The sequence below is a fragment of the Lagenorhynchus albirostris genome, chromosome 5 (genome assembly GCF_949774975.1).
Source record: "Lagenorhynchus albirostris chromosome 5, mLagAlb1.1, whole genome shotgun sequence".
Lineage (NCBI taxonomy): Eukaryota > Metazoa > Chordata > Mammalia > Artiodactyla > Delphinidae > Lagenorhynchus > Lagenorhynchus albirostris.
In genome coordinates, this window is record NC_083099.1 from 62,517,814 (window position 1) to 62,542,538 (window position 24,725).

The 24,725-nt window shown below is 43.6% G+C and overlaps 1 protein-coding gene across 8 annotated transcripts in view; it reads right to left on the reverse strand.

Moving 5' to 3' along the window:
- Positions 1-24,725, reverse strand: part of ABCC5 (ATP binding cassette subfamily C member 5) — an 87,882-nt gene that overhangs the window by 9,299 nt on the left and 53,858 nt on the right. For all 8 annotated transcript variants that reach the window (XM_060150124.1, XM_060150127.1, XM_060150128.1 and 5 more), the window contains 10 exons: positions 23,909-24,011; positions 20,960-21,144; positions 20,190-20,336; positions 19,759-19,888; positions 18,116-18,269; positions 17,896-18,024; positions 15,052-15,238; positions 13,252-13,341; positions 10,516-10,705; positions 6,632-6,791 (listed from right to left, as the gene is read on the reverse strand). In XM_060150124.1, the coding sequence (XP_060006107.1) occupies positions 6,632-6,791; positions 10,516-10,705; positions 13,252-13,341; positions 15,052-15,238; positions 17,896-18,024; positions 18,116-18,269; positions 19,759-19,888; positions 20,190-20,336; positions 20,960-21,144; positions 23,909-24,011 (1,475 nt within the window). The remainder of the gene's footprint in view (positions 1-6,631; positions 6,792-10,515; positions 10,706-13,251; positions 13,342-15,051; positions 15,239-17,895; positions 18,025-18,115; positions 18,270-19,758; positions 19,889-20,189; positions 20,337-20,959; positions 21,145-23,908; positions 24,012-24,725) is intronic.

Consider the following 24,725-nt stretch of genomic DNA (forward strand, 5'->3'; position numbering starts at 1 on the left):
AGCGTGCCGAGAATACAAATACATCTAGTAATTCGTCAGACACCTCTTACCAGACAAATAGTAAGTACGCAAGAGTGTACTGCTCACTGAGCAGCTGCCCCAGCAGACTCGGCAGACACATAGAGGGGCTTGACATTCAACCCCGCCCAGGCCCATCACACCAGCTGAAGGAGACTCCCAAGACTAAGCAATGGGTTCCAGATATGTAAGGAATATTTACGTACACCAGCAGGTGGTAAACATACACATTAAGGCAGACCAGACTGATCTCAACAGGGAACTCAATCAGGAATGAAAAAGAAATATATACCCTCGTTAGAGGGGCCAGATGGTCCTGGTCTCACCCACAGATACAAATGAAAGCAAAGTTATACATCCACTGCATCAAGTACTCAGCTGGGTAGATGGAAAGAAAAGCATCTGAGCATGAAGGCACTTATTTTTTAACAGTCAGAACTCCTGGAGTCCTATGTTGCTCAAAGTGCATTTTCATCTTTGGTTCTTTATATGTTATTTTTAGCAATATTCTAAGTTTACCTATTGACTACTACTGATTAAGGTCAAGAGTATCTCCCGGGGTGTTTGAGGATACAGCAATCCCCTCCAGGCACACAGAAGACACCATGCTGAACCACATCGTCCTCTGTCGGTGGAGCGTGCCTCCCTGCAGCCTCAGCCTCAGGACAGGAGACTACGGGACCCTCAGACCTTCGTCTCTCAGGAAGTTAAAGGAAAACTCAAAGTAGTTATAGTACATGAAAAAGACTAAAGAGAACAGCAGAGGTTGTGTGAAAATTTTTTTCAAGGGGGACAGAGGCTGTGCAAATCTGAAAGCAGATGAGAGTTTGAAGATGTCGGAAAAAGAAAGGTAACTAATGGTCAAGACCCCTGCGGCAGCAGGCGCAACCCTAGTTTTTGGAGAAAGAGATTACCTCTCAAGGTAGTGAATAAGGGGGCTGTGGTGCTAACTTCAGAGACAATACAGTGAGCGGAGTGAGGGAGAGCCCAGGCTCTCAGCCAGACAGCCCAGGTTCTTATCTTTGGGCAAATTATTGAACCACTCTGGGTTTTAGCTTCTTCATCTATAAAATAGGCATAATAATAGCACCTACCTCATTTGAGTTTTGAGTGTTTGATGAATTAATACAACTTAAATGCTTAGGACAGTTCACCGTGTAGTAAGTCCTCAATATGCTTAGCTACTACTATTACTGTTGTTGTTCTTTAGAGCAGCAGTACCTGGCACCAAAGGACCTTTTTCTTTCTTTTTTTTTAAAGACAATTTTTTTAAGAGCAGTTTTAGGTTCACAGCAAAATTAAGAAGAAGGTACAGAGATTTCCCATATACCCCCAGCCAGAAGGACTTCAACAAAAGTTAGATAACATCTAGTGTTCTTCATATAGCGATCCTAGACTTAGCATTACTTTCTGACATTGAGATTAGAAGCTTTGGGGGAATTCCCCAGTTCCACAGGGTCTAAGACATCAAAAAAAGTAAAAGGGGGTCCCTTAAACAACAGAAGAATTCAAAGACAAATGAAAGACCTTGAGATTCTAAGATTCTGCTTCAAATCTGGAGCAACTTCCATCCCCTCTAGAGCGCTAGGTGCTTGGGCTTGAAGGTGTCTGGGCCCAGAATGAACCAAAGCAGAGTGGGTCAGTGGTGGGCTCAGTTGTTTTTTGTTGTGATTTTGAGTTGAGAGCTTGAAATATTCCTCAAAAGCAGAAAAAAAAAAAAATTAATGGGCAGTTGGAAAAGGAGAGAGAGCAGCTGAACAGGAAGAACTGAGAACACTGCCTCCGGCTAATGAAGGGATGCCAGGCAGAGATGCTCCAGGTGATGAGAAGTGCTCACCCCCCACAAGGAGACTGAGACTCAGAGACACACTAGAGTGACAGCTGAGGACAACTAGTCTCACTAAGGGGCAGATTAACCGTCAGCCAAGGCAGGCTGCAGATAGTCCACAAGGATGGAAAGCATTTGGGCAGGAGCTGGTTAGGGCAGAGGCAAAGAGATAGGCTTCCTGAGACCAGGAAGCACAGGTCCTCTGGGGAAAGGAAAGGACTGCCAGGACCACGAAAGAGGGAAGGTCAACAAAAGTGTTTAGGGCTGGATGAGAAGGGACCTCTCTTCCTGGAGCCAACCATTAGGGCAAAAGGCAGAGGAAAGGCACTGGCCACAGAAACACAGGCCTTACAATTCAAACCCAGACAGTTGGATGAGGGAGGGCTGGGTGAGCTATTGGAATGGACTGAGATTCTGGCCAATCTAGGCAGGAGTGTGCCCCTAGATGATCTGGTCTATGATTTATTTATATTTGTATGCAGAACAATTCAGAAATGTTTAACTTGCAAAATTCTCTGAGTTCTGTTTGTTTGATTTTCTGTTTGTTTGTTGATTTCCCTCTAAGAGCTCCTGATATGTTTTAACTGCATGTTGGTATCTCCAGGAGACGTACGCACCCCCAATGCTGGTTAAAGGCAGTGGAGATACAGTTTCCAAATTCAGAGTCTCCAGGAGGTAGCTGAGGAAGCAGCTGATCTACCCTGCCTTTGCCTTGGGAAACTCATTATAGGCCGCCTAATTTTCTAACAAAAGCAGAAGAACACCAAAAGCTGGATATTCTTTTAAACCTATGAGGAACCTGAGGGGATAAAGGGAAGATAGAAGGTCTGGGATTTAATTTTTCCTCAGTGTCTACTACCGACTTAAAAAGTCAAAATTACAGCAGGCAGAAAGTGAAACTTACATGATTTCCTAGGTTTGCACAGCCGACTAACCGAACAGCACCCGAGCTCAATTACTAAAAACCCAGTCAACAGCACACCAGCCACTGAGCTTGTCCATCAAGTGGCAACATATCTCTGGAGCTGATAACAAATGGCCCCCTCTCCCACGAAGGCTGTGCTTCCACAGTGTTCTACAAACAGTAGCCAGCAGGTCAATGCTTAACCATTAACTCCAGAAGCCCGAGTCACAGACCCAAATGAAGTGCTGTAAAAATTTCAAATGAACACTGATACTTCTTGGTGGAGCATATTCAAGGGAAGTCTTACGTTTAACATGCCTTACTTCCTAGTTCTCTTCTTTTTTTTAAATTTATTATTATTTTTTACATCTTCATTGGAGTATAATTGCTTTACAGTGTTGTGTTAGTTTCTGCTGTATAACAAAGTGAAACAGCTATACGTATACATATATCCCCATATCCCCTCCTTCTTGCGTCTCCCTCCCACCCTCCTAGGTGGTCACAAAGCACCGAGCTGATCTCCCTGTGCTATGTGGCTGCTTCCCACTAGCTATCTATTTTACATTTGGTACTGTATCTATGTCGATGCTACCCTCTCACTTTGTCCCAGCTTACCCTTCCCTGTCAGAACCATTTTTTTTTTTTTTAGATTCCATATATATGTTAGCATACGGTATTTGTTTTTCTCTTTCTGACTTACTTCACTCTGTATGACAGACTAGGTCCATCTACTTCACTACAAATAACTCAATTTCGTTTCTTTTTATGGCTGAATAATATTCCACTGTATATATGTGCCACATCTTCTTTATCCATTCATCTGTCGATGGACACTTAGGTTGCTTGCATGTCCTGGCTATTGTAAATAGAGCTGCAATGAACACTGTGGTACATGTCTCTTTTTGAATTATGGTTTTCTCAGGGTATATGCCCAGTAGTGGGATTGCTGGGTCATATGGTAATTCTATTTTTAGTTTTTTAAGGAACCTCCATACTGCTCTCCCTAGTGGCCGTATCAATTTACATTCCCACCAACAGTGCAAGAAGGTTCCCTTTTCTCAACACCCTCTCCAGCATTTATTGTTTGTAGATTTTTTGATGATGGCCATTCTGGCCAGTGTGAGGTGATACCTCATTGTAGTTTTGATTTGCCTTTCTCTAATGATTAGCGATGAGCATCCTTTCATGAGCTTGTTGGCAATCTGTATATCTTCTTTGGAGAAATGTCTATTTAGGTCTTTTGCCCATTTTTGGGTTGGGTTGTCTGTTTTTTTGATATTAAGGTGCATGAGCTGCTTGTATATTTTGGAGATTAATCCTTTGTCAGTTGCTTCATTTGCAAATATTTTCTCCCATTCTGAGAGTTCTCTTTTTGTCTTGTTTATGGTTTCCTTTGCTGTGCAAAAGCTTTGAAGTTACATTAGGTCCCGTTTGTTTATTTTTGTTTTTATTTCCATTTCTCTAGGAGGTGGGTCAAAAAGGATCTTGCTGTGATTTATGTCAAAGAGTGTTCTTCCTATGTTTTCCTCTAAGAGTTTTATAGTGTCTGGCCTTACATTTAAGTCTTTAATCCATTTTGAGCTTATTTTTGTGTACGGTGTTAGGAAGTGTTCCAATTTCATTCTTTTACATGTAGCTGTCCAGTTTTCCCAGCACCACTTATTGAAGAGGCTGCCTTTCCTCCATTGTATATTCTTGCCTCCTTTACCAAAGATAAGGTGACCATAGGTGCATGAGTTTATCTCTGGGCTTTCTATCCTGTTCCATTGATCTATATTTCTGTTTTTGTGCCACTACCATACTGTCTTGATTACTGTAGCTTTATAGTATAGTCTGAAGTCAGGGAGCCTGATTCCTCCAGCTCCGTTTTTCTTTCTCAAGAGTGCTTTGGCTATTTGGGGTCTTTTGTGTTTCCATACAAAGTGTGAAATTTTTTGTTCTAGTTCTGTGAAAAATGCCATTGGTAGTTTGATAGGGATTGTGTTGAATCTGTAGATTGCTTTGGGTAGTAGAGTCATTTTCACAATGTTGATTCTTCCAATCCAAGAACATGGGATATATCTCCGTCTGTTTGTATCATCTTTAATTTCTTTCATCAGTGTCTTGTAGTTTTCTGCATATAGGTCTTTTGTCTCCTTAGGTAGGTTTATTACTAGCTATTTTATTCTTTTCGTTGCAGTGGTAAATGGGAGTGTTTCCTTAATTTCTCTTTCAGATTTTCCATCATTCGTGTATAGGAATGGAAGAGATTTCTGTGCATTAATTTTGTATCCTGCTACCTTACCAAATTCATTGATTAGCTCTAGTAGTTTTCTGGTAGCATCTTTTGCATTATCTATGTATAGTATCATGTCATCTGCAAACAGTGACAGTTTTTCTTCTTCTTTTCCAGTTTGGATTCCTTTTATTTTTTTCTTTTCTGATCGCTGTGGCTAAAACTTCCAAAACTATGCTGAATAACAGTGGTGAGAGTGGGTAACCTTGTCTTGTTCCTGATCTTAGAGGAAACGGTTTCAGTTTTTCACTGCTGAGAATGATGTTGGCTGTGGGTTTGTCATATATCCTAGTTCTCTTCTAAATAATGATTTAAAAAATTAAGAAAAATATGGTTCTTTTTCCTGAGCCAAAATTATAAGGTTAATTGTATTCTCAAAGGCATTCCTGTGGCATCTAAAAATAGAGAGATTTATGGGAAGGAAGAGCAGATTTGGCAACACCTTTCAATTTCTTAATTTTAGACCTGAGTCTTCAATAAATTATAATTCTCTTTAATGTTGCTTGTTTAACCCTGTTATCTCAGTACCCAAAGGGAATGACATCCTCATCAACAGATCCAGTCTATGCTGTCCACATTCACTAGTGTTTTAGAGAAATGCCAAAGTAAACACACCCAAGAACGTTGACCCCACATGAATGCAGGTGAGAAGTCAGTTTATCCACCAAACCTCCTTGTATCAGTGGGTTCAAATGCCAGTTCTGAAGAAAGCAGGGTGGGTGTGTGTGGAGGCCTAGTTTTAAAGACAAGTCTGAACATTGCCTGTGGTTATTTGAAATTAAGTTGGTACCTTTTTTTTTTTTTTTTTTGGAAACTGCTAAAAATTAAAGAGGGAATGGCAATATCACTTTTAGAGTGATTTAATAAAAGGAGTCCTATCTAGGTCAACTGTATAGTTAAAGCTGTTTTTATTTAGAAGGAGTCAACTTAAATAGAAATGGACTCAAATTATGGAAACACATTGCTTTTAGGAGGCAGAAGCTAAAGGTAGAATAAAGCCTAGGAAAAGATAACGGGGTTAAACATATATCCTTCTTAGTTATTTTATCTTTGGCAATCTGGCAGATTTCAGAGACAGGCATCATTCTAGAGTAAGAACAAAAGGCGGGGGAAAGATACTGGAAGATGAAAAAACGTGAGTAGTAATAATGCCTGAACTGTGAGAACTGTGACTTGGAGGGTACCTAGAAGAGAGTACAGCATGGGGAGGACGATGATGGCTGCCACCATGTATAGGATGTTCGCCCTTTGCCAGCCTCTGTGCTTGTATAAAATTTGCACAAATTTATTCAACCTTCACAACAATAGGGCTTAGTAGTATCCCCATTTCATGGAGGAGAAAACAAGCTTAAGCGTGGTTAACTTGTCTAAGACACACAGCCCAGATGTCTCTGACTTCTTGCCGCCACGCTGCACGGCCTCTGGGTCCCACTTAGCTAATGAGGTGGCTCGCACACTGGAGCTGCCCCTTCTGCAATGGGGAGCACATGGTGCCGTGGGAAAGTGCTAGATCAGAGGCCACTAGATCTCAGTCCCCCATGGGGGCTCTAACATGCCCACCTGGCCTGAAATGTGGCACGAAACATGTGGGTGCTGAGCTCCTCACCTGACAGTGCCGCTGAAGAGCACCGGCTCTTGGGGAATGATGGAGAGTTTGCTCCGGAGGTCAGCAAGGCCGATATCACTGATTCTCACTCCGTCGATCTTGATACAGCCTCCAGATAACTCCACCAGACGGAAGAGGGCCATGCCCAGAGAGGACTTCCCTGAAGAGTCAGAAGACGGGCAGAAAAGTCATTCAATTAGCAAATTCTGTGAAGACAAAACTGGTTTATTCTCAGGGCAACCTCATCTATTTTTCTATTTCTGTTCAATCATTATTTCAACTGATTAACTCAGGTAATGTATAAAATGATAGCCAGAAACAAAAACAAAAACCAAAACCAATGAACTTTCCTGGGACTTCCCTGGCAGTCCAGTGGTTAAGAATCCACGTTTCCACTGCAGGGGGCACGGGCTTGATCCCTGGTTGGGGAACTAAGATCCCACATGCCGCATGGTGCAGCCAAAAAAAAACCCCCCAAAACAATTAACTTTCCTGAGCTACCAAGCATATACATTTACATCACACAGCTCCAGCCTAAGAAGGAGTGGGAGGGACCGTTATACTCTCATGAGAGTAAAATGGAGAAACTCCTCCTTTTCACCTTAGGAACAGGTATACAGGGTTAATGCTTCTCAGGCAAAGTGAGAACAGACAGCAAGGAGCTAGTGGCAAGTCAGAGGACAAGCTGTTTTCTCTCTCTTCTGTCCCCTTATCTTAGCTGAGAGAGAAACAAGGCCTTGCATCACTGTGGCAGCTGGGAAATGGAAGAAGTTCCCGGCTAAACACACAAGGGAAGGTGGTTTGGGCTTGAGAAAATGAGTGGCTATAGATTCTCTACCACAATAGGAAAATGCGGTAGAAAAGCAGGTTTGGGGGATAAAATAGTGAGTTCAGTATCACAGTGATAAGCAGAACAGCTTTGCTTAATTGACTCTTTTTTTGGCTACATTGGGTCTTCGTTCCTGCGTGCAGGCTTTCTCTAGTTGCAGCGAGCAGGGGCTACTCTTCATTGCGGTGCGCGGACTTCTCATTGTGGTGGCTTCTCTTGTTGTGGAGCATGGGCTCTAGGTGCAAGGGCTTCAGTAGTTGCAGCACGCGGGCTCAGTAGTTGCGGCACTTGGGCCCTAGAGCGGGTGGGCTTCAATAGTTGTGGCGTGCAGGCTCAGTAGTTGTGGCATGCAGGTTTTAGGGCACATGGGCTTCAGTAGTTGTGGCACGTGGGCTTCAGTAGTTGTGGCACATGGGATCAGTAGTTGTGGCATGAGGGCCTAGTTGCTCCACAGCATGTGGGATCTTCCTGGACCAGGAATCGAACCCATGTCCCCCTGCATTGGCACTGCGCCACCAGAGAAGTCCCTTAATTGACTCTTCATTTAAAAAATGATACAAGTAATTCAAGCAGATTTAACATCAATCTCCCATAATCTCTCTACTGCTTTTTTTTTTTTTGGACACATTTACTTTTAGTTTTTTCCTCAGAGTTGAGATCATACCAGAGAAATAATATTGTAACTGTTTTTCCCTCTTAACATTACCTAGCAAGCACTCAATCATATTATTACCTTTTCAAGACAAAGTTTTAGTGGCTGCAACAAATTCCATCATGTGGCTGTACTCTTACTTATTTAATCAGTCCTCTAACGTTGCACATGTAGTTTATTTAAAACTTACTATACTAATGCTATGGCAACCTGGTCAGTGCTCAAACTGCTCCTATCTCAGACGATTTCCTTGAAACGGATTCTCAGAACGGAAACTACTTTGTCAAAAAGATATAAATATTTTAAAAGCTCAGTGTTCTACCCCACCAAAAAAAAAGGTTTGACATAGTCCTATCTATCTACCATTCTGCAAGTCAGAATGTAGATAGATGTAGAACCACAGGTTTTTATCTTTTAGAGCAGTTTTCCCAGTTCTTGACCCTCCTCCCCTCCTCTGGCTCCATGTTCTGAAAGACCTCTCATGGCAGCCTTGTGACTGTCTATTCAGAGGTCAGTGAGGGCACAAATACCTGCCTCACCCCAATGTTTGCAGCCACAGTCCTGCTGTTGAGATTTGACCCCCGTCAAACAACCTGTGGGAACCCAGAACGTCCATCTCCCTAAGGCAGGAGTCCTCAGGTCCATCTACCAGAAACGAGTTGGGAAACCTGAGTCCATGTAGCAGGACAGTTCTTGATGAGGCCTCTCTTCCTGGAACTGGCTTTTTCAGGACTGGAGGATCTGGTTAGTGGCCCCTCCCAGGTAGAAGGGAGGAGGTGGAGGCCCTCCCCAGTGCCGTAGCAGTGGTTCAAGATTTAAGCTGAGGAAGGAATGGCGCTCAAATAAACAGGTTAAGTTGTTCCACTTTAACAAAAGATCTGAGACTAGACTACCTTTGTACTGATGGAACGTGCTGGTACAAAAGGCAATGAGGTCCTCACAGTGGTTACAACCATGGTAGAGAGCCAGGGCCTATGACATGGTCTCAGAAGAAGCTTATTAGGATTACAGTTTAGACTTTGTAAGTCGGGCTATTTATAATTATTTTATTTTTGTTTATGTCTCATCTGTCACTACTCATGGTTTAATAAAGTCCTGGTGAAAATTTCGGTCTGTCTTACCTGTGTTAAAGGGAAATCACAGGAAGGGAGGTCAGTCAGAACTTTCAGGGGAGCAGTGCACCCCTGGGGGCCAATGTAGCAGAGGGAATTCGAGGGAGAAAGCAAAGTAAGAGCCGTGGGGACATTCACCCTCCTTGGCTGGGTATTCTCTTTCCAATGCACAAGCCTAGAGGCAGTACCTTGTTTTGACATGCAATAATTCCTTCAAAGAGGAAGCAGCTTTTTCTTTTCTGCTTAGCAGGTTCTTTAAAGTAAATTGTCTCAAAAAGACTTTTTTTTAATGGCAAGAAAAAAAAAGCTAAAAGAGTTTTGATGCCAAGGAAGCACGGAACTCAGAAAGCTAATGAGAAGTGACTCAGAGAGACCTCTTACACAAGGGTAAACAGGTTAATGAAAGAAGACGAGACTCAATCTTGAAATGTTATTCAGGAAGGAAAGAGGGAAAGAAACACATTATTCAAGTCTTGACTCTAGAAATCTAAGGGGCATATAGTAACACATTTCTAAGAACAAGAGTGAAATTAAATGCCTAAAATGAAGGCCTAGTCTCTATTTGCAACTGATGTCAGATCAAGAAAATAATTTGTCTTCAAAGGAACATAGGTTCCTCACTTAGAATGATGCTGGCTTCTGATAAATATGAGGCTATACAGGTAACACATCACAAAGACCTTAAATTTTTTGTATATTTTGACTTCACAGAAATAAGGATGTTCACTGCAGTGCTATTCATAATAGTGAAAAATTGACAACAACCTCAATGCCCTTCAATTGGAGCAGGGTTAATATAAATGATAGTACATCCATAAAATAGAATTTTATATAATGCTGCATAGAAATCATGTCATAGAATATTAACTGACATGGAAAATGTTTGGTAATTTTAAAAGCAGGCCATGAAACAGTGTGTATAAAAGGACCTCATTTTTGTAAACACACTTGTTGATAGAAAAAGCCTAACAAGATATCCACCAAAACGTCAGCAGTAATTATCTCTGGGTAATGGAGCTATGGGCGCCTTTCCCCTTTTGCACTTTGCTATATGTTCCAAGTGTTCTGCACTGAGAATGTATACTTTTATGACTAGAAAAAGCATTAAATGTTATGAAAGCAGCGTTGAAAATAAGCCTAGAAAAGTGGTTTCAGAGACCGAGACATTAACTGCTCATCTAACAGGAATCTGCTATGAAGGGATGAGACTGGTATTCAATAAACAGGAAATCATGGGCCCCAGACTTGATTCTGGTAGGTTCAAATGTTTCTCCAGAGAGGACATCCTTACCCGATCCTGTCCGTCCCACGATGCCAATCTTCTCCTTAGGTTTGATGGTGAAGGACACTTTCTTCAAGACCAGGGGGAGATTTTCTTGGTACCTCATCTCTGCATTCTCAAAGGTGACCTCTCCTTCCTGTGGCCAGTCAGAGGAGGGAGACTTGTTCTTAATTCGGGCAGGTGCTTCCAAGGAAAGAGTCTGGGGAGACAGAAGTGGCTGGTTTAGACTGACTATAGATTCTGGGGGAGCTGCAAGGCCTTGTCACAGAGAAGTAAAACCAGGACACCCAAAGCAACCACACAGAGAAAGCTGCCGCTCTGTTCCCTTGCTGTGAAAGAGACCCCTGGCAGTGAATGCTCATCACCAGTAAACTAGACAGAGACAAAGTACAGTGGTCTCTACACTTAGCAGTTTACAACGGCTACTAAGCAGCAGCTCGGGAAGGGCAGTGGCTTTCAAACTGCCTTCTGTCATAAGGAATTCTTCCCCAAAACCTCCTTGTAGGGACTCCCCTGGTGGTGCAGTGGTTAAGAATCCGCCTGCCAATGCAGGGGACATGGGTTCGAGCCCTGGTCCGGGAAGATCCTACATGCCGTGGAGCAACTAAGCCCGTGCGTCACAACTACTGAGCCTGTGCACCACAACTACTGAAGCCCAACTGCCTAGCGCCCGTGCTCCGCAATAAGAGAAGCCACCGCAATGAGAAGCCCGCGCACGGCAACGAAGAGGAGCCCCCGCTCGACTCAACTAGAGAAAGCCGCACAGCAACAAAGACCCAATGCAGCCAAAAAAACCAAAAAACCAAAAAACACTTTCTTGGAGACCAATGTGAGGCATGAAGCCTTCCATCCCTCTTCAAGCACAGCAGTTTTTATTGGAATTTTCTGAAAATATTCCCCTTGAAACAGGGTTCCATCATTTGAAAACCACTGGGCTGAACCCAAAGGAGGGAAAGTACATTTATGGAACATTAATGAGGCCCTGGCATCCTGCCTTCTCAGTCAGTCCAGGAGAGACAGACTCTACTCCAAACTCCACCACTAATAGCTGCGTGACTCAGACATATCACTTCTTCACTCTTCGTCTTAGTTTCTCATCTGCAAATTGTGGGGAATAGATTAGATGATTTTGGAAATCCATTCTAGCTTTAAAATGCTGTGTTTAATACAACCATTGGATAATTTTTGTCATCAACAGTCACACTTCACGATGCTTTAAAACTCTCTGGTGACTAGTCATGGAGCTTATAGCCTCATAGGGAAGCAATGGCCAAAGACTGCAGTGTTCTGGCAGGCGGGGGTGGAGACTGAAGTCTAAAACTCCGTGTTGGGACAGGCATCCAGGTTGGGGACTGGCAGTGGGGATCCAGTCCTCAGGAATATGACTGGTTTGTGCAGAGTATACTCTGTACCATGGCTGACCATCACCCTGACCTTTCCAGCAAGAGACTCACACCAATAGTGATATTAAATCAAACACTACACACCCACATGTACACCCACAAATTGTCCACAGACCAGAGCACTGGGCCAAGAGACTCATGTATAAACATGAAGAATAGCCTTTAGCAGATTTATCAGATAGCCATCCGCCATTCTTTCTGATAACAATCATTTATGAGTTTAAGAAATATCCTATGACTGATGAGGTTCATTGACAAAATAAATCAGCAGGGCATGTCTCTACTAGAAAATGCAGTTTACATAATATACTCCTTCTCAGTGAAAGGCTAGTTTTTTAAAACTATGTTTGTAAGTCAACGTTCTAGTTGGAACTTGGAATGTATTCATTATCTGTAAATAAGGATATAAATGCTAATAAAGTCTCTGGGCTGTTCACAAAATAGGTAACTCCTGAGAAATAGATTAAATTGAGAATCCTAACTACTCAGGACTCTGCTTCTCTCTACAGACAACTGTTTTCGAGTTCCAACTATGACACCAGCAAGACACTGCCCCATGGCAGGGCTGCAAGGGTTACTGGGGAAAGGTGGTAAGAGCTAGATCATCTCAGTACCGACTCATTAACTGGTTTCTGAACTGTGAATGCAGTTTAGAATTAGCTACGGAGCTTTTAAAACGTCAGAAGTCTGGGTCCTATCCCAGACCTATTGCATCAGAATCTTCAGAGATGAGGCCCGTGTTAGTCTTTGCCTCAAGCTCCATATGGGATTCTGACGGCCTTCCCTGGTTAAGAACAAGTAAACTAGACTAAGACTTGAAATAATACATGGTTTTAAATAGTGTAAGGAAAATGTTACATTAGTCAGCTTAACTGAATTAATGAGATTAGTAATACTTTGGGGACTGCCCTGGTGGTCCAGTGGGTAAGACTCCATGCTCCCAATGCAGGGGGCCCGGGGTTTGATCCCTGGTCAGGGAACTAGTTCCCACATGCACGCCGCAACTAAGAAGTCCGCATGCCGCAACTAAGAAGGCTGCACACCGCAACTAAGACCCTGTGCAGCCAAAATAAATAAATAAATAAATAAATAAAAGGAATGCTTTGGAAATTAGCTGATGAACATAGGTTCTCAATCAGGCACAATTCACAAATATATTTAGAAAATCTTAAGATATTCTCTTCTCCACTCCACACATGCTGGAGAGACCGCTGCCTCTCCTGTGGGACAAGATAAGGCAGAGAAAACAAGCATCCTCCTGGGACATTTACTCGAGGCTGTAAAAGGGTAAAACTGCTCCATGAAAAGTCAGATTGTAGCAAAAGGCCTGTAGCAGCCTGACCTTGATGTAGTGGTTGATCCTCTCAACTGAGGTGAAGCGAGCTTCTGTCTCAGATGCCAGTCTGACAGTAAACTGGAACAGTCCTGTTAACTGACAACGGAAAACAAGAATCCAAGAGAGAATTTACTATTAATACACACCAGGCCAACGCCAGAAAACCTCCTTCATCTAAGGGATCACAACTCAAGTTACAAGAACTAACTGGGCACATGCAGCAGCTGATTTTAGGGACCGAATCATTCTCTAAATATTTAAGACAATGCCTAATAGCACCCAATCAACTGCAATTCTCAGTGAATGCAGGTGGCGTTCTGGTACTGCTGGCACTAACTTTCCTGTATCTGAGGGCTTTCCGCCCGTCTTTACATTTCCAGTAATTCAACTGTAGCTGAATAACTGCTGTGCTTCATACTTGCATCTACACCTGATGTAGTAGTCACAACAAATGGAGATTATATCAAGCTGTGCGCAGCAGTGAGAATGCTTCCAGCAAGGTCAAATAAGAGAAATGAGGCTGGGCCAAAACCGAATGCAGAGCCCCTGTGTGCCTCAGACTGAGGACTCTGAAACACAGCATATATAAAACACAGATTCTCCCCCCACCTCTAATAATCAAGGAAGTCTGCATAACATGGACAAATATCTTTGGGTATCTGTGAAGATACGTATCTCTTCTTAGGTTTCTTCTGGCTACTTATTTTTATCTTTCCAACATAGAAAAATGTCAAACGTATACAAGAATAGAGAGGAGAGTATAATGAACTCCCATGTATCAAACATCCAACTTAAAAAATTATCAACTTACAGCCAATATTGTTTCATCTATACCACCCCATCCTTCCGTATTATCTGGAATCAAATCCCATATAGGCTATCATTTCACCCATAAATATTTCAGCTTATATCTCTCTAAAATATAAAGACTCCTTAAAAACAACCATTGTCACATCTTAAAAAGTTAGTAACAATTCTTTAACATCTTCAAATATCTAGTCAGTGCTCAAGTTCCCAATTGTTCTTTGATCTATTTGAAGACCTTCAACCATTCCTAGGAGCCAGAAGGGTTTACATATGTAACAGTATTGGGAAAATCAGGGGCCTGAAAATAAAACACACAGAAGAAATGTATTGATATATATTTCTTAGAAGACTAGGAAGAGGCCAGAGATGAAAGGGTAGTGAAGACAGAAACCTACAATTAAGAAACCATTTTCAAAATCATATTTATTTAAGAAAAAAATAGCACCTATTTCATAGACAAATACAACAGAGTTAAATCCCTTTATTCCTATACAGTCAACCTTCAGTATCCATGAGGGATTGGTTCCAGGACTCCCGCCAATAAAAAAAATCCACGGACGCTCAAGTCCCTTATATAAAATGGCATAGTATTTGCATATAAACTATACACATCCTCCTGTATCCTTTAAGTCATCTCTAGATTACTTATTATACCTAATACAACGTAAATACTATGTAAATAGTTATAAATACAATGTAGAAAATAGTTGGGCAAAAATAAATAGTTGCCCACCTACAGTAAATTCAGTTTTGCTTTATGGAACTTTCCAGAAATTTCTCCCCCCAAATACTTTTGATCTGCAGTTAGTTGAATCTATGGATGTGGAACATGTGGATGTGGAGGGCTGACTGTATACCAGTCCAGAGTGTTACTGCCAAAGCAGACGGGGAAAAGCTCTAGGAGTCGGAAGTAAAACAATGGCTTAGGGTAGAGCCCCCTACCAGCTCTCTCCTAGGCCAACACACGAGCAAGAGGACGCCCCCATCCCAGAGACTAACCTGGACAGCATAGGAGATGGCAAGCCCCGCGTAGGCCGGGGGAATCTGCCCATGCATGAGAACAATCATCAGCCCGGTGGTGGTGATCAGGGCAATGCTGATCAGGTCTAGCCGCACTGCCAGCCACCGCATCGCACACGTGAACAAGAAGAAGGGTCTCTGGTTGTTATCCAGTAGCTCCTGGTATCTGTGAGGAAGACAGAACACCTAATAGGCAAATAAAGTACCACACAACCCTGGTCATGGAGGATGCCAAAGCTCTGGTGAGCGATGGGTGGAGGGCTAATACTGAAGTAATACTGTTTGTAACCAGGAGTGTGAGATGGAAACTTAAGAAGTGCAGAGTATTCCAGGCTCCACAGACAGGAGGACACGAGGGTTTTCTAGTTTTACCCTTTCAAAGAAACGTGTTAAAGATGCTAGGGAAAGATATCTACTTCTAAAGCATAGGGAAAGCAGGAGGGAAGGAGACCAAATAAAGAGGCTGCTTAAGCTTTAGAAAAATGTTTTAGGTCAGGGGTCATTTCCTCAAAGAAAGAGAGGTTACAAAGGTAAACTGCAGAAATGGCACAAGACCAGAAAAAAAGAAAACCTTGGACCGAAAGTGGAAATTGCCTGCTGACACACTTGTTTCCCAAGGCCATGGAGCAAAGAACCAGGAGCAGTGATTTAAACCAGAGCAAAAAGACCTAGACAATCTTTTTCACTGCAGGAGCAACACACCACTGTCACCAGGGGGCTTAGAGAGTAGATCACGCCCCACCTGAAAGTCTGGCACCTATACACAATTAGAACTCCAGAGTGGGAGATCTGGGGGGGCAAATGTGCTTTGCTTTAAAAAAAATCACTACCCTCCTTACAATAAGATATGTGCACTTTAGAGAAAATTAAGAAAATGCAATAAAAGAGGAAACTGTAAAATTCCAGTACTCTCACCACTCAGCTAAAACCAGAGTTAATATTCTGCTGCATTTACTCCCAGCATTTTTTTCAATGCACTCACACTTCTGTGGGTATGTACATACACACGTACACGGTCAGCGTATTTCACTTTTTTCACTTAAAGTTAGGATGCCTTTTTCTGAATTGTTTAACTAAATCTTCCTATTTTAGAGTTGCTTTTTAACATTAATTACTTAATTTTTGGAATGAATAATATACTCTACAGGACAGAATATTCACAAGGTACAAAAGGTTTTATCCTGAAAAGTTGGTCTTTCTCCTGCCCTCCTCCAGCTACTCAGTTCCCCTTTCCAGTGGCAACTATTAGTTTCTTATGTGTCCTTTCAGAGATATTCTAAATGATACAGATACAGACACATAATTAAAAGGAGCACACAATACCCGCCCATCTGTACCTTGCTCTTTCACTGATATACCTTGGAGATCATTCATTATCAGTACCTAGAGAGCAGTCTCGTTCTTTTTAGGGGCCATATCATATTCCACCACATGGGGACAACACAGCTCATTTAACCAGTCCTCTACTGAATGACCTTTAGTCTAATTCAATCTCTTGTTAACACAAATCTCCACAGACTATATATGTACATAAATTTCTCATACAAACAATATTCAACAGCTAAATAAAATGTCAGTCTAATGTCAATGAATGTCTTTTACTGTTCAGAAGATAAAAAAGTAAAAAGAAAAAATAATAATAATAAAAAGCAAAACTCTGGGACTTCCCTGGTGAGGTGGTTAACAATCCACCTGTCAATGCAGGGGGCACGGATTCGATCCCTGGTCTGGGAAGATCCCACATGCCGCAGAGCAACTAAGCCCGTGTGCCACAACTAATGAGCCTGCGCCCTAGAGCCCGCGAGCCACAACTACTGATCCTGCGCCCTAGAGCCCGCGAGCCACAACTACTGAGCCTGCATGCCACAACTACTGAAGCCCACATGCCACAACTACTGAAGCCCATGATCCTAGAGCCTGTGCTCTGCAACAAGAGAATCCACCACAACAAGAGAATCCACCACAACAAGAGAAGCCACCGCGGACCTCCCTGGTGACGCAGTGGTTAAGAATCCACCTGCTAATGCAGGGGACATGGGTTCGAGCCCTGGTCTGGGAAGATCCCACATGCCACAGAGCAACTAAGCCCGTGCGCCACAACTGCTGAGCCTGCGCTCTAGAGCCTGTGAGCCACAACTACTGAAACCTGCGAGCCACAACTACTGAAGCCCATATGCCACAACTACTGAAGCCCGCGTGCCTAGAGCCCGTGCTCTGCAACAATAGAAGCCACTACAATGAAAAGTCTGTGCACTGCAACAAAGAGTAGCCCCCACTCACTGCAACTAGAGAGAGCCTGCACACAGCAACAAAGACCCAGCACAGCCAAAAATAAAATAAATAAAATAAATAAATTTATAAAATAAAAATTAAAAAAATAAAAGTAACCATTCCAAAAACAGCAAAACAAAACAAAACAAAACAACAAGAGAAGCCACTGCTATGAGAAGCACGTGCACCGCAACAAAGAGTAACCCCTGCTCTCCACAACTAGAGAAAGCCCACGCGCAGCAGAGAAGAACCAATGTAGCCAAAAATAAATAAATACAATAAACTAATTTTTTAAAAAAAGCAAAACTCCATCAAATATAGCCATTCAGAACTGAAAGCTAACAGACTCCAAATCTGTGTTTCTGTCTTCCCATTTGCTCAGAAGGGAGTTCCACCAAGCAAGTGAATCTTAACCAGAGATCATTAAATTACTAATACTCTTAGTAATGAGCTTTATAATCCGGAATTCTGACCTTGAAAGGCTTCTTAAACTCTCATTAAATGCTGAGATGCTGGCTCCCCATTGAGCCCTCGGGCCCCCATTGAACTAACCTGTGCAGAAATTCCTGCCCTTTGTTGTAGGCATGGATGGTGGCAAGGCCCTGTATGCTGGATGTGATGTGGGAGAGGAAAGGTGACTGCGTGATATTGTCCAGACGCTTCAGCTCTCGGATCAGAACCCTGGAGAGAGAATGTGTTCTGTGTCAGAGGGGTAGACTAGCAACTCTGGCTTCATCCTTTGCCCTGGAAGACATGAAGACTTCCTGTTTACCTGGAGACAATGTGCAGAATTGAAAAGAGGATGATGAGGGGCCCCACTGCCACAAGGAACCACGGGAAAACTCCCGCGATCATTCCAACACAGAAGAACACAAGGATGACGTTCTGGATGAACATCTCAGCCTGGAACGGCAGGCGCACATCGACTGGGGAAACCGTAAAGGAACACGTGTCAGATGCTGGGATCCACAAACCGGGAAAATGGAGTTTTAAATTTCCCCCAATTTTTAAAAAACAAAAAGAGGCTCCCTAAAATCCCTAACTGAAAGTTATGATTTTTGCCTTTTAAACAGTCTGATCAAAGAAAAATCTGGAAACCTGGTTGCTCTAATTTTTCTTATCCCGAGAGCATTTAAGTGACCTTTCTCCCCTGTGCCTTCTTTTTGGTTCACTATGCTGCCCAACCCCTTTAAACATTTCTTCCACTTTGCAAAGTAATATATGCTTGTTGTAAAATATTTGGAAAATAAATATGCAAAAAAATAAACATAGTCTTTCTTCTTACCAATATCAATGAACTGCCGCTAACATTTAAGAAATTTTTCATCATGGAAAATTTTAAACATACACAAAAGTTGAAAGAGTATAGAACCTCCAACAGTTATCAACATTTTCTTCACCGTTTTTTGAACATCTCCTCCCCCCGCCTATTTTCATGCAAATCTGAGACATGTTGATACCACTGATTTTTTTTTTCAATCTTTTTTTCCATTTGTCTGTGTGTATGTGAGTTTAACAGAAATGGGATCATGCCATGCACATGTGTAGCACTGTTCTGTGTATCAGTGATGGTTTTGATCCCTTGTGACCTCTGGCCATGGCTTTACACTGGCCTATCAACATCGGAAACAAACTCCTTCTACGGAGGCAACACAGTACAGTAGTTAAAAACATTAGCTCTGGGGTCAAAAAGACCTGGACTCAATTCCCAGCTTGTTATTTAATAGCTGTGTGATCTTCAGCAAGTTATTTAACCTTTCTAGGCATCAGCTTTTCCGTGTATTCAGTGGATGACACGATATCCACACCTCATAGGGCTGCTGTGAGGATTAGGATAACGCATGTAGAATATTCAGTACACAGTAAGCCCTCAATAAATGTCAGGCAGCATCACTATCATTATGGGCTACGGGAGTATAGTTGACCCTTAAACAACATAGGGGTTAGGGACGCAGACCCTCTGTACAGTCAAAGGTCCACATATAACTTACAGTCAGCCCTCCATCTATGTGGCTCCTCATCCGTATTTCCGTATCTGCGGATTCAGCCAACCTGTCGTTCAAGGGTCAACTGTATTTAAGTTCTGGTGCTGGCACAGTCCATGAGACATCCAGCATCCAGCAAACCTGTCAGAGGTTATAGGTGTCCAGGAACCTATGCACTACCCACAAGTAAATATGTGTTTTGGACTCTGAGATGCCCCTGTCCAAAGCCTCTATGCTAACTCATGCTCTGAACTGGTTTTCAGTTCAAATAAGATCAAATAAGAACTCAGACAAAAGGTGAAAAAGCAGATAGGTCCTTAGCCTAAAGAGTTTGCAATGTGGAGAAAATGCCAAAACTAAAATGTTCCTGACGCAAACATCGACAGCCACCGTGCTCCAGAGCACAACAGAGAGGAGCAGTGAGAAATACCTTCATCCATGTCTTTGGAAAACCTGTTGAGAATCCTCCCAGTGGGGGTAGTGTCAAAAAACTTCATAGGGCTTCGAAGGATCCTTCGGAAAAGCTCGTCGTGGAGCCGGGAGGAGGCTCGCAATGTGCCCTGAGGGGCAGAGCACAGCGTGATCAGAGATCTGGGACTCAGGCAGGCTCAGCTCCCACTCCACGGGGTCGCAACTCCACAGGACATCGATGCCCAAAGCCGGAGAAGGGCGAATGGTCGTGGAGGAGGGAGGTGGCTAATAGGAAAAAGCTGAGGCTCATGGGATGCAGGTCACTTCGGAGAGGGCCATCCTGCTTTAAAGGAGCTCCCCGACTCAGAGTACACCTGAGGGATGCCAGGCGGAATCCTAAACACACAGCCTCTGGGGAGAGGAGGAGCAGAGGCCCCCACCGGTGCATACCTTGACAAAGACCACTCCGCGAATGGCTTTCAGGATCAGCATGACTGCCATGGAGAGGGCGTAGATGCTGGCATAGTACTGCATGAGAGGATTGTCCTTCATGCTGCTGCTCACAGACGTCCTGTTTTCCTGAGTCACCGTGGTGTTCTGTTTGGAGGCAAGGGTCTGTGAGGCAAGACTCCCAGGGACTGCCAAGAACCCCGCATCAGGGCCATTCTTGGCTCAAGGGAGGGTACAGGATAAAAATTCTGGGACCTGGTTGAGGCAGACACAAGGCAGACTTTGCCCTGCTCCCTCTCTCTTTTCTTTTCTTTTTTTTTTTGCGGTACGCGGGCCTCTCACTGTTGTGGCCTCTCCCGTTGCAGAGCACAGGCTCTGGACGCGCAGGCTCAGCGGCCATGGCTCACGGGCCCAGCCGCTCCGCGGCATGTGGGATCTTCCCGGACCGGGGCACGAACCAGTGTCCCCTGCATCAGCAGGCGGACTCTCAACCACTGCGCCACCAGGGAAGCCCCCTCTCTCTTTTCTAAGGACAAGAGCAGGCAGCCTACAGTTTGCTACTGATAAGCTCTATTGCTCCGTGAGTTGGTCAGGGAGCAATTATCTGCTGAGGTTACATTAGAGACTCATCAAGATCTTATCCTGGGTAATCCTTGCTCATTGCTTCTTTTAACTGAAAACTAGAACAGTTTCCCTAAGGAGAGACAGGGACTATGGAGAGATGGCCACTTTATGAGACATATAATTTTCCCATTAATGAGGAACCTTACCCCACTTCCTTGCTTGATCCAGTAACTCAACCACCAGTTGCTAAAGGCGGTACTGCCCACGTTCAGCATGAAAAGGGACAGAATGACCAGGAATGCCAAGGGGCCCCCAGCAGCCTGGATGTAGACACCATATACTGACCAGGGCACGGAACCCTGCCCCTTCTCTTCCATTTGCACAAGCTGCCCTAGGTAAGGAAAAGAGAAACGTGAACGCAGAAAGGAAAGGCTGCTTTTCAAAACTAAGTCACCTGTAGAACAGCAGAATCAAAGGGAGCCTACGGTTTCACAGAGCTCTAGATGAGAATTATTTCCCCTTCATCAGGAGCATTTATTTATCCATGTAACATTTACTAAGCACCAACTATGAACCAGGCCCAGGATGAGGTAGGTCCTGGAGCGGTAACGAAGATTAAGACCAGGTCCCTGCCCTGGAGATCTGGCTCAGATCATCCTTCTACAGTCTAGTAGGACAAACAGGTAAATAAATACATAATTATAATAAAATGTGCGAACTCCAACGCTAGAGCTATTTGCAGGGCAGCATGGGAACATCCAGGAAATGCACATAACCTACTTGCAGGAGCTGTGAGGGGCTTAGCAGGGCGTTTTCCCGGAAGACTTTCTATGCAGTCCATATTGCGTTATTTATTTATTTTTTTGGCCATGCCACGTGGCTTGTGCGATCTTAGTTCCCTGACCAAGAATTGAACCCAGGGCCTCAGCAGTGGACGCGTCAGGGAATTCCCCATACCATGTCTTGAAAGGTAAGCCAGAGTTGGCCAGATGGGGAAATGATGGGCACAGGTGTGGGGAAACAGCAAATCAGTATACACAGATATCCAATTCAGCGTGGCTGGAACATTCTGTGTGCCTAAGGAGTGGCAGGAGATAAGGCTGATTAAGGAGGCTCTGGTCAGGGGATAAAGGCATTTGAACTTTATCCTTCAGACAAGAACTCCTCAAGAGAATGGTCTACAGGGGTGTAGAGATTTGACTCCCCGGCCCTGCTGTGCACTAGATGGGCCTGGGATGGCCAGACCAGCCACCTCAGGCAGCCTCTACCATGCATCCCAGGGGCTCAAAGAAATAGTGGCATTTTTCTGTGTGTGCCAAATCAAGAAAAAGATTAGAAAAGGCGGCTTTGACATTGGGAGGCCACTGAAAGGCCTCAAGCAGGAAAGTGAGTTGGCTGGTTTTTAACTAGATCTCTCTGCTGTTCGTGTGGAGGACAGATTTAAAAGGAGGCAGCTGTAACAGTCTGGGTAGATGATAAAGGCCAGAACCAGGGTCATGGCAATGGGGACGGAGTTTCAGGAGGTAAATTCAGTAGGACGGCGTGACTGACTGTGGGAGGAGAGAAAAGATTCCAGGATATTTCCTAGGGGCTCCGTGGGCTGGTCAGGTGATTGATGCTGACAGGAGAATACAGAGAAACATCCCCACAGGAAGCAGCCTCTCCCCTTTATCATATATGATGTGTAATTACCTTGGAACAAGCAACACATGCCTTGAGCACTTTGCGATGTGAGTCTCCAGGTTAGTGGCTATGTAAATAAGGACAAATGTCCCCTAAAGACATTCTATTTTTTTTTATACTGTCTATGGCAGGAACTGACAGATGTCTCAGGCTTCTGTGCTGTGTTTGCTTTGTGTGTGAGAGAGTAAGGCATCTCAATTCACACCGGAATTCAAAAGCTCATATGTGGCTAACTGAAAGAAAGACAAGAGGCAGGGAGTGGTAAATCAGGATGGTCACCTCCGAACGCCAAATGCTTTAAGAACAAGGAAATGAAAAAAGCAGTGGCAAACCCAGGAAAGGTCCTGGATTCAACACGTCAGGTGAGGAGGTGACACAACAGAAAGAACTTTAAAACAGGACTGCATTTTTATTTATTATTATTCTTATGCTTTGCAAACTGATATGCAGCTTCAAGTTCACAAAAGTGAAAATGCCTAAGGTATTGCATATAGCTTTTCTAACTCCCAAGATTTGTTTCAGTTGATAAGATAAAGGGTTCAAAAAACAGGACCAAGGACTCTGGATAGGAAAATCAAGTAGGAAAAACCTTGGCTGTAACTCTTCACCACAGCCCTGCTGCAGTCTGCTTGGGACAAGCAGAGGAGTGTATCATTGTAACAGGGGAGGTTCTGAGGATGTAGGCATTCTTAAAGCTGGCATGCCTCTGCATTGGTTGGCATGACTTTTAAAGAGCAGAGATGAACCCACGATTCAATTTTTGCTTAGTCAAGATGACTCAGCTATGACTACCTACACCCCCACCCCACCCTGCAGAGGAAAAGAGGGCACAGGATTAAAGGACATTCTTGTTGCCTTGCTCGGCTTAAGAAAACACAAAGTGCCTCATGGTCTCCCAACAATCATACAAAAATCTGGTATTCTAGAAATATAAGGCCAGGCGCTCTACAACACACAATGCTATTAAACAGCATGAATTACCACATGGCGTAATTTCTGATAAACTTTTTTTTTTTTTTTTTTTTTTTGCGGTACGCGGGCCACTCACTGTTGCGGCCTCTCCCGCTGCAGAGCACAGGCTCCGGATGCGCAGGCTCAGCGGCCGTGGCTCACGGGCCTAGCTGCTCTGCGGCATGTGGAATCTTCCCGGACCGGGGCACGAACCCATGTCCCCTGCATCGGCAGGCGGACTCTCAACCACTGCGCCACCAGGGAAGCCCCAGCCCTAGATTTGATGGGCAACACAAGATGTAGAAACATGGCAGGTCCCATCCTGTCAGTTTGGTTTCATTGTACTGACAACCTCATCTAGCATCATGGACCATGAAAAAGCAAGTGTGTGAAAACACACTGGAGGGGAAACCATGGGATCCTTTTTCTAGGGATGTAATACATATGTGCAAATAAAATGCTTCAGTGGAAAATAAAAACCAAAAAAAACTTTAATGACACATCTCAAAAAAGTTCATTACCTTCCTCTGGCTTCACTGCTTTCTCCTTCTTTACTGACCCTGTTTTAGGACACTTGTCTTGTGTTTTCTTCTGTGAACCACTGGTTTCCTTTTTAGAATTAATCTTAAAAAAAAAAAAAGCGTCTCCGTCATCATGATATGGCCATTCAGACAAATGTCCAAAGGACACGTTAGCAAATCATCCATCGAGCTGCTGCTCTTACTGAAAAGAGACACATCCAGCTTCTTAAAAGTTAACTTCTGTAACCTCCCCAACTCCTTAAATCTTTAAGCTGGGTTCCTACCATTCCACTGACACTGCTCTCCCCAAAGTAACTAAAGACCTAAACTCCGAACACAGTAGCCTTTATGCTGTTCTCATCCATTCCAACTTGTCCAGAGTATTTGAGCTGGGGTCACTTCCATTCTTTCCATCTCTGATCCCCACATCACTAAATCAAATCATAGATCTACCATGGGATAAACTTCCGCTTCTCAGCCTGCTTTTGCAGCACCTCCACATTCTGGCCCTAGCCTGTCCGTGCCTCACATCACACTGCCATTTCCCACTTCTAGACTTTTATCCACCTGGTTCTTCACTTGGGATGTTCCTCTCACCCAACTCAATCACAGTTGTCCCCATTCAGATGGATTCAAATCTTAATTCTCCCTGAGGCAACTTAACACTCCTCTAGAATAGAGTTCACCCTCCCCTGTTCTCCCAGGCACTTGTTAGTACTTTCACAGCATGTTGCTACATATGTGACCTGGTGGTGTTACATATGTACATATGTTGTTACATACGTACGAGCATAAGGGTATTGGTCTTCCCTAGAAG